The sequence below is a fragment of the Triturus cristatus genome, chromosome 10, assembly GCF_964204655.1.
Source record: "Triturus cristatus chromosome 10, aTriCri1.1, whole genome shotgun sequence".
NCBI classification, from domain to species: domain Eukaryota; kingdom Metazoa; phylum Chordata; class Amphibia; order Caudata; family Salamandridae; genus Triturus; species Triturus cristatus.
Window position 1 is genome coordinate 557,783,720 of NC_140593.1, and position 14,076 is coordinate 557,797,795.

Genomic DNA, 14,076 nt, shown 5'->3' on the forward strand with positions numbered 1-14,076 from the left:
TTTGGTGTAGAAATGTTGACTTTTTGTATCATTTCAGTTGAAGTTTGTAGTGTCCATCTTTGATCTTTTGGATGAGATTAGAGTTACACTTAAACTACAGATAGGCCACCAGGGACTTACCAGCCTTTTTAAGGTAGCACAACTTTTTGCCTTTTTGTGTATGGACCCAGTGATGCATGCGTTTACTGACTATGGATTTAAATTCACATTTAAGTTGTCTTAATGTAGCTGGGTCATTATTTTGCCGGTAACTCAGTTCTTTCGATTTAATTTTTGAGGACAATAGGTCTAGGGATGATTTTATGTCTGTTTTCCCACGACACTCAACCTGTTATTTTACTTCTACAATAGCATGTCAGGGAGTCCCAGAGAGGATAGAGTTATAATTTATCAGAACAAATTGGGATAGTTCATCGTGGAGTTCCTTCACCGCATACGAGTCCTCCAGGATCTCTAAATTCATACGCCAGGACTTTGATTTCGGGGAGGGGGAAGGAGCTGGAGTTGCAATGAGATGGCTGCATGATCCGAAATAAGGATCAGTTGTATACAGGTAGAGGCGGCTTGTGGAAGGAGAGTGGAATCCCCATGTGGTAGTTGATTCTGAAGAAAGAGTTATAAGGAGGTGAGAAAAAGGTAAAGTCGCAGCCAGTGGGGTTGTGGAGTCTCCAGACATCAGCCAGTTTGTGAGCCGAACATGGGGCGTGAAGCGCTTTGAGATGTAGGGATTCTGTATCTAAAAGAGAGGGTCCAATAGAAGGTTGAAATCGCCACCAAGTATAATCCTCGCATCCGGGGAAAGAGCAAGTTTGGCAGAAAGGGCATCCCAGAATTTAGGGTTGTCTATGTTGGGGCCTTATACTTTCACTGCATAGATTTCTGTGGTGGGGTTTTGTAGTTGTGTAATTAACCATCTACCATTGTTATCTGGTTCCGATGAAATAATTGAGAGCTCTGAAATTTTGGAGATCAGTGTAAGAACTCAGTTTTTTGGGTGTTGGCGGGCAAGCAAGCAATGTCTGATACCTAACCCGTACGGAAGGAAAGTGCATCTGAATGTGTAATTTTGGTCTCCTGCAAGAAAACCAAACTGCCTTTTATAGAGTGGCAGTATCATAAATCTTTCTGTGCTTTACCGGGTGGTTGAGTCCTTTGGCTTTAGGTGAAATCACTTTAAGAATAGTGGTGTTTGAGTCAGGGTGTCATGGTGGGGAGAGCAATCGTTCTCCAACTGGGAAAAAAGTCTGAAAAGGCGAGGTGTAGATTGTGGGGCAGTGGATGTCAGCTGCAGGATATAAGCAATGAGATATAACCAATAAGCGCAAAAAGGAGGGCACGAGCCCGCAACAACGCATGTGGAACAACAAGGTGTAAACAGTATATAACCAGTAGGACCCTGACCGGCAATAAATGCTAGCGAGTAAAACACATGGCTTAATGCACGGTATTACAACCATTGTCAACATCAATAACCAGGATAATAATACATGAGCATATACATGCACATAAACATTAACAAGTGTGTGGAGACATTGTGAGGTGTCAAGAGACGTTATAATGTGGACTTGCTGTATGCGAGCAGATGGATGTAGCTTGAAGTGTGATAAAGTGTCATGGATAAACACTGTAGCTGTAGTGGGGCATTGCATAGGTAATAGAACTTTATGATGGGAAACTTTGTGCCTAGCATATTATGAATGGGAAGGTGAGGGGGGACATGACCCAGGCGCTCAAATAGTTTGTGGGCAGGACAGCTGCTTACTAGACAGGGAACAATGAGCGAAGGTCCATTTTGAGAGGTCACACAAGGCTAGAATATATATGATACCTGATATGTCATGTGTCTGGTTCCGTGCAAGACCGTATGACGGATCATTGGAAAACACATCAGGGGAATGTGGGACTTACCATGGAGTGCAGGACCTATGATTATAATAGTAGAACATGTCGTAGGAGGTGATGAGTGAAGCATGAGACAGGTCAAAGTCACATAGCCTACATAGGCAGAGACCATGTGGAAGATAGTTACACACATCAGTGGTAATATGTCATGTTAGGAGAAGACGTACTGGGGAGAAAAGTACAGTGCGTGTATTGTGTATATGGCTATATGAACATGGTGCAGTGATGCAGGGTAGGTAGAGATTATGGTATATAGATCATGTGTGTATCATGTGTGGATCAATCATGGAAAATGAATAGTATGTGGGAGCATGTGGTATAAGGTTAAATCTGAAAAGCAAAACAATCAAAATGTTACAAGCAATATGAACACTAGAACTGTACTTGGTTTTATAAAGCATCGTGATAGATTGTAAAGGATATCGTTTAGGTGGGCTGACCAAATGTGGAGTGAGTGTATATTTGTTTTTTATTGTTTTCAGCATAAACCCAAATGCAGACAACTCAAAAACGCGATTGTGGCAGAGACAGGTAGTTCAATATATCCAATCACAACAGCATACAAATACATTTGTACTCAAAGGCATAAATCTGGTATACGAGGGGTATCATGTATACAATTATATCAACGGTAAGCGCAATATCCCCTGCGGTTACAGATCTTCACACCGCTGACCAATGCCTTGTTGGGGGGCTAACTTGTATGTAAGAACACAGGTAGTATAATCTAACCTCCAGCCATAGGGCCCTCAGTCGACTGTTACTCCCTCTGGCGACAATACTTCCTCAGCAGTGATCTGTGAATCTGAGGTGTGGAGTGAGTATTGTCATCAACCAGGACCACTCAGTCTTCCATGTGAGACTCTATAGCGTTGTCTAAGAACACTCACAAATCACTGGGTTAAAGAACACATGGGTCTTTCATGGTAAACCATCTTAAATTTGGCTGGATCAATGAGAGTGTTGGATTGCTCTGTACAGCAGTGTTCATTTGAGGTCTAAAAACCCTTTTCTCCTGATAACTGTATCTCTGGCGTAGTCCTGGGAAATGTTGATCTTTGCGCCTTGGCAGAGAAGTGACCTGGTCTTCTTCATATGTGATAGGATAGGTTCTGTATGCTCGTAGCACAAAGGTTGGAAAATCGGTGTCCCTGGGGTGGACATGTTATTAGATTTGAAAAAGGGCACTCTATGGGCGTGTTCAGGATCGACAGGATCATCCTGTCGCCTACTATAACATTGGATTAGTAGTTATACTCTTCCAACTTGACCTACCTAGTATTGAAAGAAGTTTCTCACTCACAGATGATTTTCTTCCAGTCGTTTGAGCAGGGCATGGTTAATTTTCCATTGTTGACAGTTTTCCAGGATCTCCTGTATGGCCTTCAATAGTGGTCTCAAGGAGTCATTTAATTTCCTCCAGCCATCAGCCGATGGTCACTACTGAGCCCTCGGAGTATGATTTGAGTACAGCCATGGGACTTTCCAAGATTGCAACTTATAATCCTTTTTTAAAATCCCTCATACATATCAACATGCTGGAGTTAAGGTAGTTTTTCTAGCTCCACAATATTTCTTTCCTTCCTTTTCAGTGTTGATCAACACAAGCAACAACCACATTCTTTATCAACAAGGGGAGCACTCGGCCATGTCATCCGTGCAGCCTTACAATAAAACTGTGGTTTTTCATAGAGCATCTGCCTGATAGCCATTCTTGTGAGCTCTTGCAACTTTTGCACTCAAGCTTACTCTCTAAGTAGACTTGTGTAGTTTTGTTACAATGATTACACTCGAACGAGAAACATGTTAACGTTGGATTGTGTTCAGGTGGGTTGGTAAATATTATATATTTTATTTTTACTCTTGTTCCACCTTAATTTTCTAGGTTTTAAACTGGCATTCAATTATTTGAAGGGGAAGAAATATCTGAATGCAATAGACATTTGTCACAAGGTAAGTCTTGCTTTTTATTTCCCCAGTTAAAGGCCTGAGCCACAGGCAAGGGTCTATAAACCGAGTGAAGACCTTTAAATATTGATAAAGCTTCAGGCATGAGGGGTACATGGCTATTAAAACATGTCATCCACTGTTGTGAATTAAATAGGGAGATACAGAATGACAAACATTGAAATGTTGGAGAAGACGTATGTTACCAATTAGAACAATGGAATGTTGAGTGCTCCATTGAAGATAATGGAGCAACAGCGGCCTATAGGAACTGGTATATTCCTGCCTCACAACATTTCAAAGCTCTAATAGACCGCCTCTGCCTTTTTCTTTCCCTGCCTCTCCAAAATACATGGAGTGGGCAGGGGAAAGCAAAAGGCAGAGGCTGTGCTGCAGGGCACACCGGAGCCTTCCCCCTCCCTAGCTCAGAGTCACTTGAGCATCAGAAGTAGGGTGGGGGAATGCTGCTCAGCTCCTGGGTCTCCTTTGCTTGGCTGAAATACAAAAAGCACTTCAGCCAAGCTGGGGAGCACCAGGGGCTGAATTCAGCTCCTTTTTAAGTACTCTTACTGTGAATGTTGAAAAGCTAACAGCATTGGCCCTGCGCGTGGCTGTTAGCTGTAGAACATTCACAGCGACAGCTGAGAACAAAAGCCTCATGGAGCCCGAGAGGATTTTGACCCCTTCAGGCTCCATGAGGCCTTTGTTTTACTAATTCGAACATTCTGTCCTGATGGAGCAGAATGCTCTGATAGCTTTATAGCCTGCCGTAGCTGAGATATCCTGTCCATCAAAAGCCCGCTCCCTTGTTAAAGGCACTTGCGTTCAGCTTGGGTCTTTAATGGCTGGGATTGCCCACTGTCAGGCTATAAAGCTTAATTATTGGCTCCATGCCTCTCCACTATCTTGAGTGCTGCTCCCATGATTCCAGTGCGCTACTGGTTTGTCTATTATGTTTGGAAATGCACTCACCTTACAGACTGTTGTTCTTGCTTTCAGGTTCTTAAAACTCATCCCAGTTACCCGAGGATTCGAGAAGAAATTCTGGAAAAGGCTCAAGCAGCTCTTAAACCTTAAGAATAAAAGTATCCAATTTGCTTAAAGTTGCCAGTTGAATGAGATTTTTGGTTTCATAATGTCTATTCAGTTTTCAATGGTGGCAAAAACTATGGGTAATACTCCAAAGATGTTTGCATCTTGTGGCCCTTGAATTAGCCAATATGCTAAAAGTTACAATTCTCTGTTCACCCCACCAATTTTACATATCTGCTCAAATCTTTCCCATTGTGAAGACTCCACCTATTTCGACTGTGGTTGTTTAATTGATACATTGAAAGCATAATAAAATTGCTAAAGATATAATAAAGGTTTCATCTAATCTAATATTACTATGAAAAAATTATATTGTAGTGCCAAAATGCTGAAATATTCACAATATAATTTTAGACCCATTGGACAGACCTTTTTTTTTATCAAAGGGAACTATTTAATGAAGAATATAAATGGTCAAAGCACATCTGAACATCATATTAGAAAATGAACTATTCGTCTATACCGGAAGAGTTATTCTGTAGCAATCTTATAACTATCTGGATAGTGTTCATAGTGCTATTTATGAATTCTAATGCCTTTCATATATTGTACAAAGTTATATTTTTATATTGTTATAATAAATATATCTATAATTTGAATCAATTATGTTTGTGTAATTCATGCAACCGATGTCACATATAAAAATACATTTTCAAGGCACGATTTATGATATTATTTGAATTAAGTGTTGGAGAGTCATTTACAATCCCTGTTTCTTTGCGATAGAATCACCTATCCCATTTTGATCAATTTCCAGTGACCCAGTGAGAATCTATTTGACTCTGCTGATCAAATAATTATTAAGAAGCCTCATGCACTAACATACTTCTCCATGTGGGAGTAAGATTATAGGTAAGAAATAGGTTAGTATCATTGACAAAATCTAGCTTATAAAATTTGATGCGGAGACTAATGCCTGCCATTTATTCTGAATTTTTCAGTCATTAAGGAAAATAATTCCTTGGGGCTGTGTACAAGCAGGAACAAGGATGGGTGATGCATGATGTTATCCAGTTAGACATGGTGGCCTTAGGACATACTGTGCCAGCACTATTACCCTCAAGGTTCACAAAAAGCAGGTCTGGCAAACACATATGCCTGGTTTAATCTAGATAAGTCTAGTTATGCTTAGACTCCTCAGCAAAGAGGCTTGTGCGGTGGGAAGAAAGTGGGAATAACCAAATTCCAATCTAGGTCACAATCTGACAACATTTTAGAGAAGAAGGAAGGATGAACTTGAAGAATGACACTGTAAAACATTGTAAAGGGCTCTAAGACACAAAGGGCTCTAAGCTCTCTTATGCACCTCACTGATTTTACGGGCACTAAAAGGCTGCCTTCCATTAAAGTAGTCTTAAGTTGCATAATGCCATTGATTTGAAAGCGTTGTGCATCATCCTGGTGAGTAGCAAATCATGGTCCATAGAGTTGACAGGACATAGTACCAGAGGATTTAAATGCATCTGATGCCTCTTAATGCTCTCATTGGCTGTGAAGGACTCACTAGCCCTAGTCCAGAGCCCCTATAAGAGCAAAGTAGATTTTGCAGGTGTCCACCTGCACCCCTAGCTCATTGAGGTGCAGTGTAATAGAAATTGGATCATCGATGGAATGTAAGAGCTGAACAATGTTCATCTAGTATTGGATCTTTCATAGATTCACATGCTTGATCATTCCCCTTCGTTGAGGTGGGAGTCCCAAGGTACTATAGTAAAGCATTATCTAATATTATACGAGGCTATAATGGTAATGCAAAGACATTTTAATAGCCTATCTTTGTTCTTTTAAAAAAAAATGGACCAAACTTGAACTATAACCAATCAGGTGACAGCACTCTCTTAGAACACGTCCAACAGAGGCTGGATCCCTCAGATTTTTTACTGCACGTCGTATGCAGGGAGTCTCCTGAGCTCTGCTCAGCTATACCAACTCATATTTCTTACATTTCATCTTTATTATTACCACAGAAGCAGTTTAAAAAAAAAAAGGGGGGGGGGGCACTCTAGACCCTGTGACTGTGGTTGAGTTAATTGTTTTTCTTTCAGATACTCCACTTATGGATTTATTTATTGTATCCACCATTGTAAGGTAAGAGAGAAGGATATTCCTATGGTGTCTAACAGAATACATGTCAAATGAGGACAGCAAAGGAGTACGGTACTCCAGATGCGCTTTAAGGTCCTTCTTAGACTCTTTTCGGGTCACAGAAGGATAGTTCACAGGAGAAATGCAAATACCTCTCCTCATGAACTTCGCTGTCGGTGCCTACAGCTCTGGTTGTTTTCCTGGAGTTCACTCTACCTAAATGCACCTCAATCCATTTGACAGCAAGGCATACATTTTTACTGCCTCATAGATGCCAATGATGTCTACATATGCGTCGACTATGACTTCAAGGACGCCTTGACGTCGTCCGCTCCACCTAACTATGGTGTTGATGGCGGCTTCATCAACGTGTTTCTGTGGATGACACCCCATTGCATGCAAGCATGGGTCCACCGAACTATCCGATAACCAGCAACAATCCAGTCTAGTGGTAAACTTATCAGGAAATACCCTATCAAGGACACAACTAACGGTCCTAGAAAAAGGATTAGGTTTTGTACCTACACCAACTCTAGATAAGTTCCTACTCAGCTGTGAGCTTAATGAGTTCATAAGAAAAATAAAGCTACAGGTATTTTTTGGAAACAAAACAACTATGGATAATCAAAGAGGAGACACTAGCTTATATCCTAAATCCACTTTCACACCGCCACAAGTCACGCTACCGGTAGAACTATTTGCCTTTGAGAAGGCGGTTCTAAAAGAAGTGAGAGAAATTGATTCAAGAAGCTAAAAACATTCCATAACACCACAAAGAAAGAACAAGAAGCCATCAAGGAACTGGCCAACAACTGTGATAGTACAATAAAACCAGCAGATAAAGGCGGAGGTATCGTCCTACAAAGCACTGAGGGATACTGAAAAGAATGCCACAGACTCCTATCAGATGAAAGAAATTACAAGCGCTTCAAAGAAGACCCCACAGAACGATTACGAATTGGGATTACCAGCATGATTGAAGAAGCACTAACACACGATTGGGTCACTAAGAAAGAAGGTGAACTTATGATCACTACCCAAACAATCGTGCCCTATTTCTACACTATCCAGATGCATTTCTCCATCCTCTGATACAAAAAAAACACGTATCTGAAGGATACAAAAGCAGTACTTTGCCTACTTAAGGACCTTAACTTTAACCCTACACAGAACGACCTCATTGGTTTGGATGTGCCTTTACACAAACTTATCACACAAAGAAACCTTGGACATCCAAGAAGAGACCTTATATGGAGCAGAATGGCCCTACCGCACACCACATCATCTAGTCCTTGACTGTTGCAAATGGGCACTGACTGAGAATTTTTTCCGTTTTGAGGACATCCTGTTCCAACAACAGCATGGGACCAGCATGGGGAGTACCTTTGCTCCAAGTGTGGCAGGATTGTATGTGCATCACTTAGAAGAACAAAAGATTTTGTCAGACAACAACCCACACAGATAAAAAATACTGGAATGGAAGAGGTACATTGACGATGTGCTTATGATATGGAAAGGTGACCAATCTGAAGCTAATGTTTCCCGTGAATGGCTCAATCAACAGGACCCTTTTCTAAAATTCACCGACACCATGAGCAGAACAGAATTGGTGTTCCTAGGCCTCAACATCTACGCAGCAGAATGAGTTCTCAAGACGATTCACTTTAAACCCACAGCCAAGAACTATCTACTACTTTGACAGTTTTCATCCTCCACACCTGAAAGAAAACCTTCCATTCGCCCAGTTTCTCCGGCTCAGAAGGAACTGTTCAGAAATAAAGGATTATGAAACAAAGGCAAAAGACCTATCGGAAAAACTCTGGAGGAGAAAATACCCTGCTAAGACCATTAGCAAAGCTAAGAAAAGAGCAGCCAACAATCACAGGGATGCACTCCTCGAGACATATGAAAAAGAGGATAGAGGAAAGAACAAAAGACCAATTTGTATTACTACATTTAATATAACATCAGACAAAGTCTCTAAAATAGTAAAAAATTACTGGTGCATCCTCAACAGCGGAAAATTGGACATTCCACTACCCATGTTCTGACACAGGAGGGGGAAGAAACTCAGAGACATCCTAGTAAACACTCGCCAAAAACCCCAACTATAAAATAACCAACAGCTACTCAGCACGTTGCACACAGGCCATCACACATGTGGCAACTGTAGTGTCTGCCACCTAACATCAACTACGAAATAGGTGACCTTTAATACAGGACCTTTAAAACAGGAACAACTTGGGACTTAAGGAAGTAATAGCTCAGGGGTGATATACTTGACTACATGCTGTTGCAACCTACACTATGTAGGCATGACGACTAGGAAAGTCAGCACAGAAATATGTGAGCACCATAGCAACATCAGATGCCACAGGGCAAGCACTAGGATGACAGCCCACTTCAACGAAAAGAAACACACCCCTAATGACATGCGACGGGTGGTGTTGGAACATATAACATACTGTGACAGTTTGGAACAAAAACTACTGGAAAAGGAACAAAGATGGGTGTTCAAATTGCACACAGATACGACAGGCCTCAATGATAATATCCTATGGGGGCCGTTCACAAGGTGAAGCACATCATGGGCACATAGGAGATACAGACAAAAATAACCACAATACCATCCTGGGATTATTTGTTTTTAACAAAACAACTGGAATCACGGCTGTGAAGACCGGCTGGTGATCACATCACCTCTCCAAACAAAGGTGCCATGCACAGACCCCTACGTAAGACCCCTTTTTGCTTATACAACTCTACAGTAATGGCGCGATGAACATGCCAACACACAACGACCTGTCTATAGCAGTAACACAGCCACGTTTTGAGTCCCATGTTTTCACTGCCAAGTAATGACTATAGTTTTTTTCTGCTCAAAAGACACCGTAATGATGTTATAACTCCACCCCATTTGAAAAAAATTGGGAGTGGTCCTCCTTCCAATATGACACTCTGACTTCATCATGAAAAAAGCAGTCTTTTCCTAATTGTGGCAACTGCCTTAAGACGCCCTGGCTAAGATATATATATCTATATGTAAAAATTAAATTGCTTTTGTGACTCCATGAAAACTAATTTTTTCTAAACTCACTTTACACCCCATGTTATTTTCAATGGTTTTATAAACCCAGTTAAAACTTTACGTGACGATCATCGTCACTAGAAATAATTGATCCAAGACTGTCCTCGATTTGTTTCCAAGGCTGGGCGGCCATTTTTCCTCAGACCCGCGGTCCAGTCTTCACTTGTATACAACCATGAAAGGGCTTTCTTTTGTCAATACTAAAAAATGATCCAAAATAGTGGGCACATTGTTCCAAGAATGGGCGGCCATTTTCCTCAACAACCGCGGTCCAATTTTTGCTCGCACAGGAGCATGACTGGGCTTCTCCTGCCAGTACTTAAACAGCATCTAGCGATAGACATGCCAATATGCGGTCGGCCAGAGTATGAGTAGGTGTCATTGACGGAAGAGTGTTGAAGAAAGCAAGGCCCTTTTTCCCTTTTAGGAACCCAGGATCCCTGAGAAACGCTAGTTTTTCATTTTTTCTGCTCACACTATGGGAAATAACTAATCAGAATTTTCCTTTTTCAGTGCGTGACTCTAATGCCTTATACACATTCCTCTAGGGTTACTACAAGCCCCTCCACCCTGGCAATCTGTGAAGCACAGTATTGCCAAAACAGAAGTATGTTCTTAGAATTATGTGCAGCATATTTGTATGTTAGTCTTGTGATGTTTCTTCACGAGTTTCTTTTCCTTTCTACAAATGTTTTTAATGTTTAACCATGCTTTCTCACAACAGAGCTGTCTGATGTGGTTTATAGATTCACATTGGATACAAGCACTAATTAAAGTTTGAATTTGTAAGGGCACTGACACCAATTATAGAGGAGCGCATTGATCTTGGAACTGCATATGATATGGACCTGCCCACGTGAGAGGTGGGCAGGCAGTGTATACTAATGCCCATGTTGCTTTATCTCCCTGAATAGATACTACGAGTTATTTAAACCGTATGTATTTTAATTTGAGGCTCACACATTAGGTGTGCATTTGTGTTTTTCTTAGCGTATTCCATATTAGAGACTTGTTTTTTTTTTATCACGGAGTGGTACGCATGGGGCTGTTCCCCATGTGGTCCTGAGGAAGAGGTTTAGGGGATACCTCGAAACATGCCGACCAAATACTAGAGATAGCATATACATAAGGAAAAATTAGGCCAATATCCAGTTCACTCATTTCTGACAGCACAGACTTGGGCGCAAGACATAACGAATACTCTATGCTGCTGGAAATGTCGGTAAACCCTCACAAGAAGCTTCAGCTCAGCATCAAGGCCAGTTCTTACATCCAACCTCCTGCTGCTAAATCTAGCTGTGACGAGCAAGGTCTTAGAGTTGGGTTACCCCAAACTTCCTGAGAAGTGTATTCAAATTCTGCATGAGTTGTGTAATTCCACTGTGTGCGCACTATACAGCAAAGTGGAAGAGATTTTTCCATTTCTGTTTGAGTATACAAATAGACCCCCACCTCCTCCTCTCCATCCGCCCCCCCAATAATCCATTGCTACAGGGCAGCATCTGCTATTTTTACATCTACATAACTCAGAGTGACAAACTACCATTCACTTACGCTTATTTGCAGTAGAAGCCCACAGCAAAGCAGAATGTCTCCCTTTAAAATTCAGGTGGTTATGGCCTTTATGGAGCACCTTAAGTGATTCAACCAAGTATTCCTACAACATATGTCTGGAACATAATCTGAACAGCTCTAGTTGCTTTTCATCTGTAGCCACTACATTGTTGTGAAGTGTGATTCTTGTCCTCGAAGGTAGCCTTTCTTGTTGCGTTAACTTGACTCCGGAGAATCTGAGTTGCAAGCCCCAATGGTGGCGGAACCTTTTATTGAGGTACATAAAGTTAGAGTAGTTTTAGAAAAAAATGTCTTCATAAAGTTGTCTCCTTTTCATAGAAGTTAGGCAGTTGATTTGCCAGTTTTCTTCCTCCGCCCATAGACTGGCTGAAAGGGCTTTGGAGACACTTGTCAAGAGAGCACTGATGTACTAAATTGACCGATATAGATCTGCATGTATGCTGAAGGTACTGCTACATTTGCAAAACTTCATACAGGTAATCCTATCTCCTAAAGGATGAATCCTCAGAATCAATACACGTTTACAAACATGCAATGCAAAAAATAAACTTGTAGTACATATAATGCCACAAGCATATTCCACTCTAAAGAAGGTGTCTACTATGGTGTTCTTAGGGAACATTCCCATGGGAGACCTGAATAAAGCTGCTACCTGGTCAACACCAAGTTTACCCAAAAGTTTTGAGTGTACAGTCAAGCCCACCAAGAGGTTTTAGTTGTCGAAACAGTTTTAAAAATGGAATCCGTCTTCTGTATCATCTGCTCACTAGCCACCAAGCCTCACTGTATCTTACTTATTACATATTAGAACTGTTACATGACAGCAACGCTCTGATAGTTTACACGTAAAAGCTACAAGATCACATAGTGCAAGAATAGGGTGTCACTGGACTGTATTGTGCATGCCAGGTGTGGGCTTACAGCCAGTCTTTACACAGACTCCATACATACCCGACATGCTGTACTATCGTTGGGCAATTCAGCATGTCCGATAATAGTAATTTGGGGCTTGTCTGTCATGCGCCCTTAGGTCCCTTCAGAAGCTTGTCTGAGTTTGATTGGGCATAAGGTTATGTGCCAGCACGTGCCCGTAAAGCCTCGTGGCCTCCCTCACCATTGTAAGACCATCGGCGGCAGCTCCATGCTGGCAGGCTAGCAGTGGCTGCTGACATGGCTTGCAGAGTGAAGGTCACGCGGGACGAGGCTGCAATTGCTGGAGGGAGTGAGCAGAATAAAAAAGTCTTACCTTGCCGCCGGGTCCCACGTCTCTGCTCCTGCTCTCCTCCCTCCGACTTCAGGAACAGGAAGCAGGCAGCCAGACTCCCTCCCCTAAGCCAATCACAATGATGCACTGCAGCGTTGATTGGTTTGAGCGCTGTGACACAGCACTCAGCCAGGGTCTGGAGGGGTGGGCATGTTCTCCATGCAGGCTGTAATGCAGCCTGCATGGAGAACGGGGAAAGTGCGCACGACTCTGGCCGCCCAAACAGTCATTGCGCACATAGGAGTGGGCAAACCCCTCCTCTCCAGCCCTGCTCAGAGTGCAGAGCAGTCCCGCCCACAAACAGCACAAACATAAAATGATAATAACAAATCATTTTATGTTTTTGCTTCCTGCATTGCTTGAAAGCAGTGGGGCAATGCTCCTCTGCCATAGCGGAGGAGCCGCCACTGCAGGTTAGGCTAGATCCAGTAATAATTGGCAAGCAGGGCAGCTCATGGTATGCTTAATGCCCCTGAAGGTGCACCTTGCGGTATTAACAGCACCAGAAAGTGTTTTTTTTTTACTGCTCCATGAAGCTGCACTGTATGAAGTGAGGAATAGGGCAGCTGAAGAGAAACTTCCTGCCCCCTTGGGCTCCGGTGTAAGAAGTGTTAAGAGCAGCACAACAAAGCTTGGCTTCCTGCTCCCTGCATGTATTCTCTAAGGGCCTGATTACAAGCTAAGGCATAATTTATCACCCCTGAAAAATAAAGATTCCATGTTGTACATTATTTGTCGGGTTTTAACCACGGGACAGAACTAACTGCCCAACTTGTCATCTGGCCCTAAGTGGCATGGAGCAGGGATGATCTGTGAATTAAAAGCAGCCCACAAATGTTTAATATGGAGATAGTAATTAGAGGTGCTTACTGCCCCACTGCATGAACTCTTGAGGCTAGTTGTGGGTTTCTTTCCATCTTCCTCTGCATGAATTCTGTAAGAAATGACAGGGGTGCACGCTGTACCTCACACTTTACTGGTAGTTTCTACGAGGTAACATGGGTCCTCTAAGAGGCAGGTAGATTGTTTAGAATTTTATCGGCAAAAAAGTAGCAAACTGAGGTGGGCGAGCCATCAAAAAAGGGAGAGATGATATGAGCAGTAAAAGTATTTAACATGATCT

General features: G+C 42.1%; 1 protein-coding gene across 1 annotated transcript in view; it reads left to right on the top strand.

The window, feature by feature from the left end:
• The window catches only part of LOC146789723 (tetratricopeptide repeat protein 21A-like), a 97,499-nt gene extending 92,539 nt beyond the window's left edge, over positions 1-4,960 (top strand). Inside the window, exons 2-3 of the mRNA XM_085630130.1 lie at positions 3,788-3,855; positions 4,849-4,960. Coding sequence (XP_085486256.1) covers positions 3,788-3,855; positions 4,849-4,926 — 146 coding nt within the window. The 3' untranslated portion in view covers positions 4,927-4,960. The remainder of the gene's footprint in view (positions 1-3,787; positions 3,856-4,848) is intronic.
• The last annotated feature ends 9,116 nt before the right edge of the window (positions 4,961-14,076 follow it).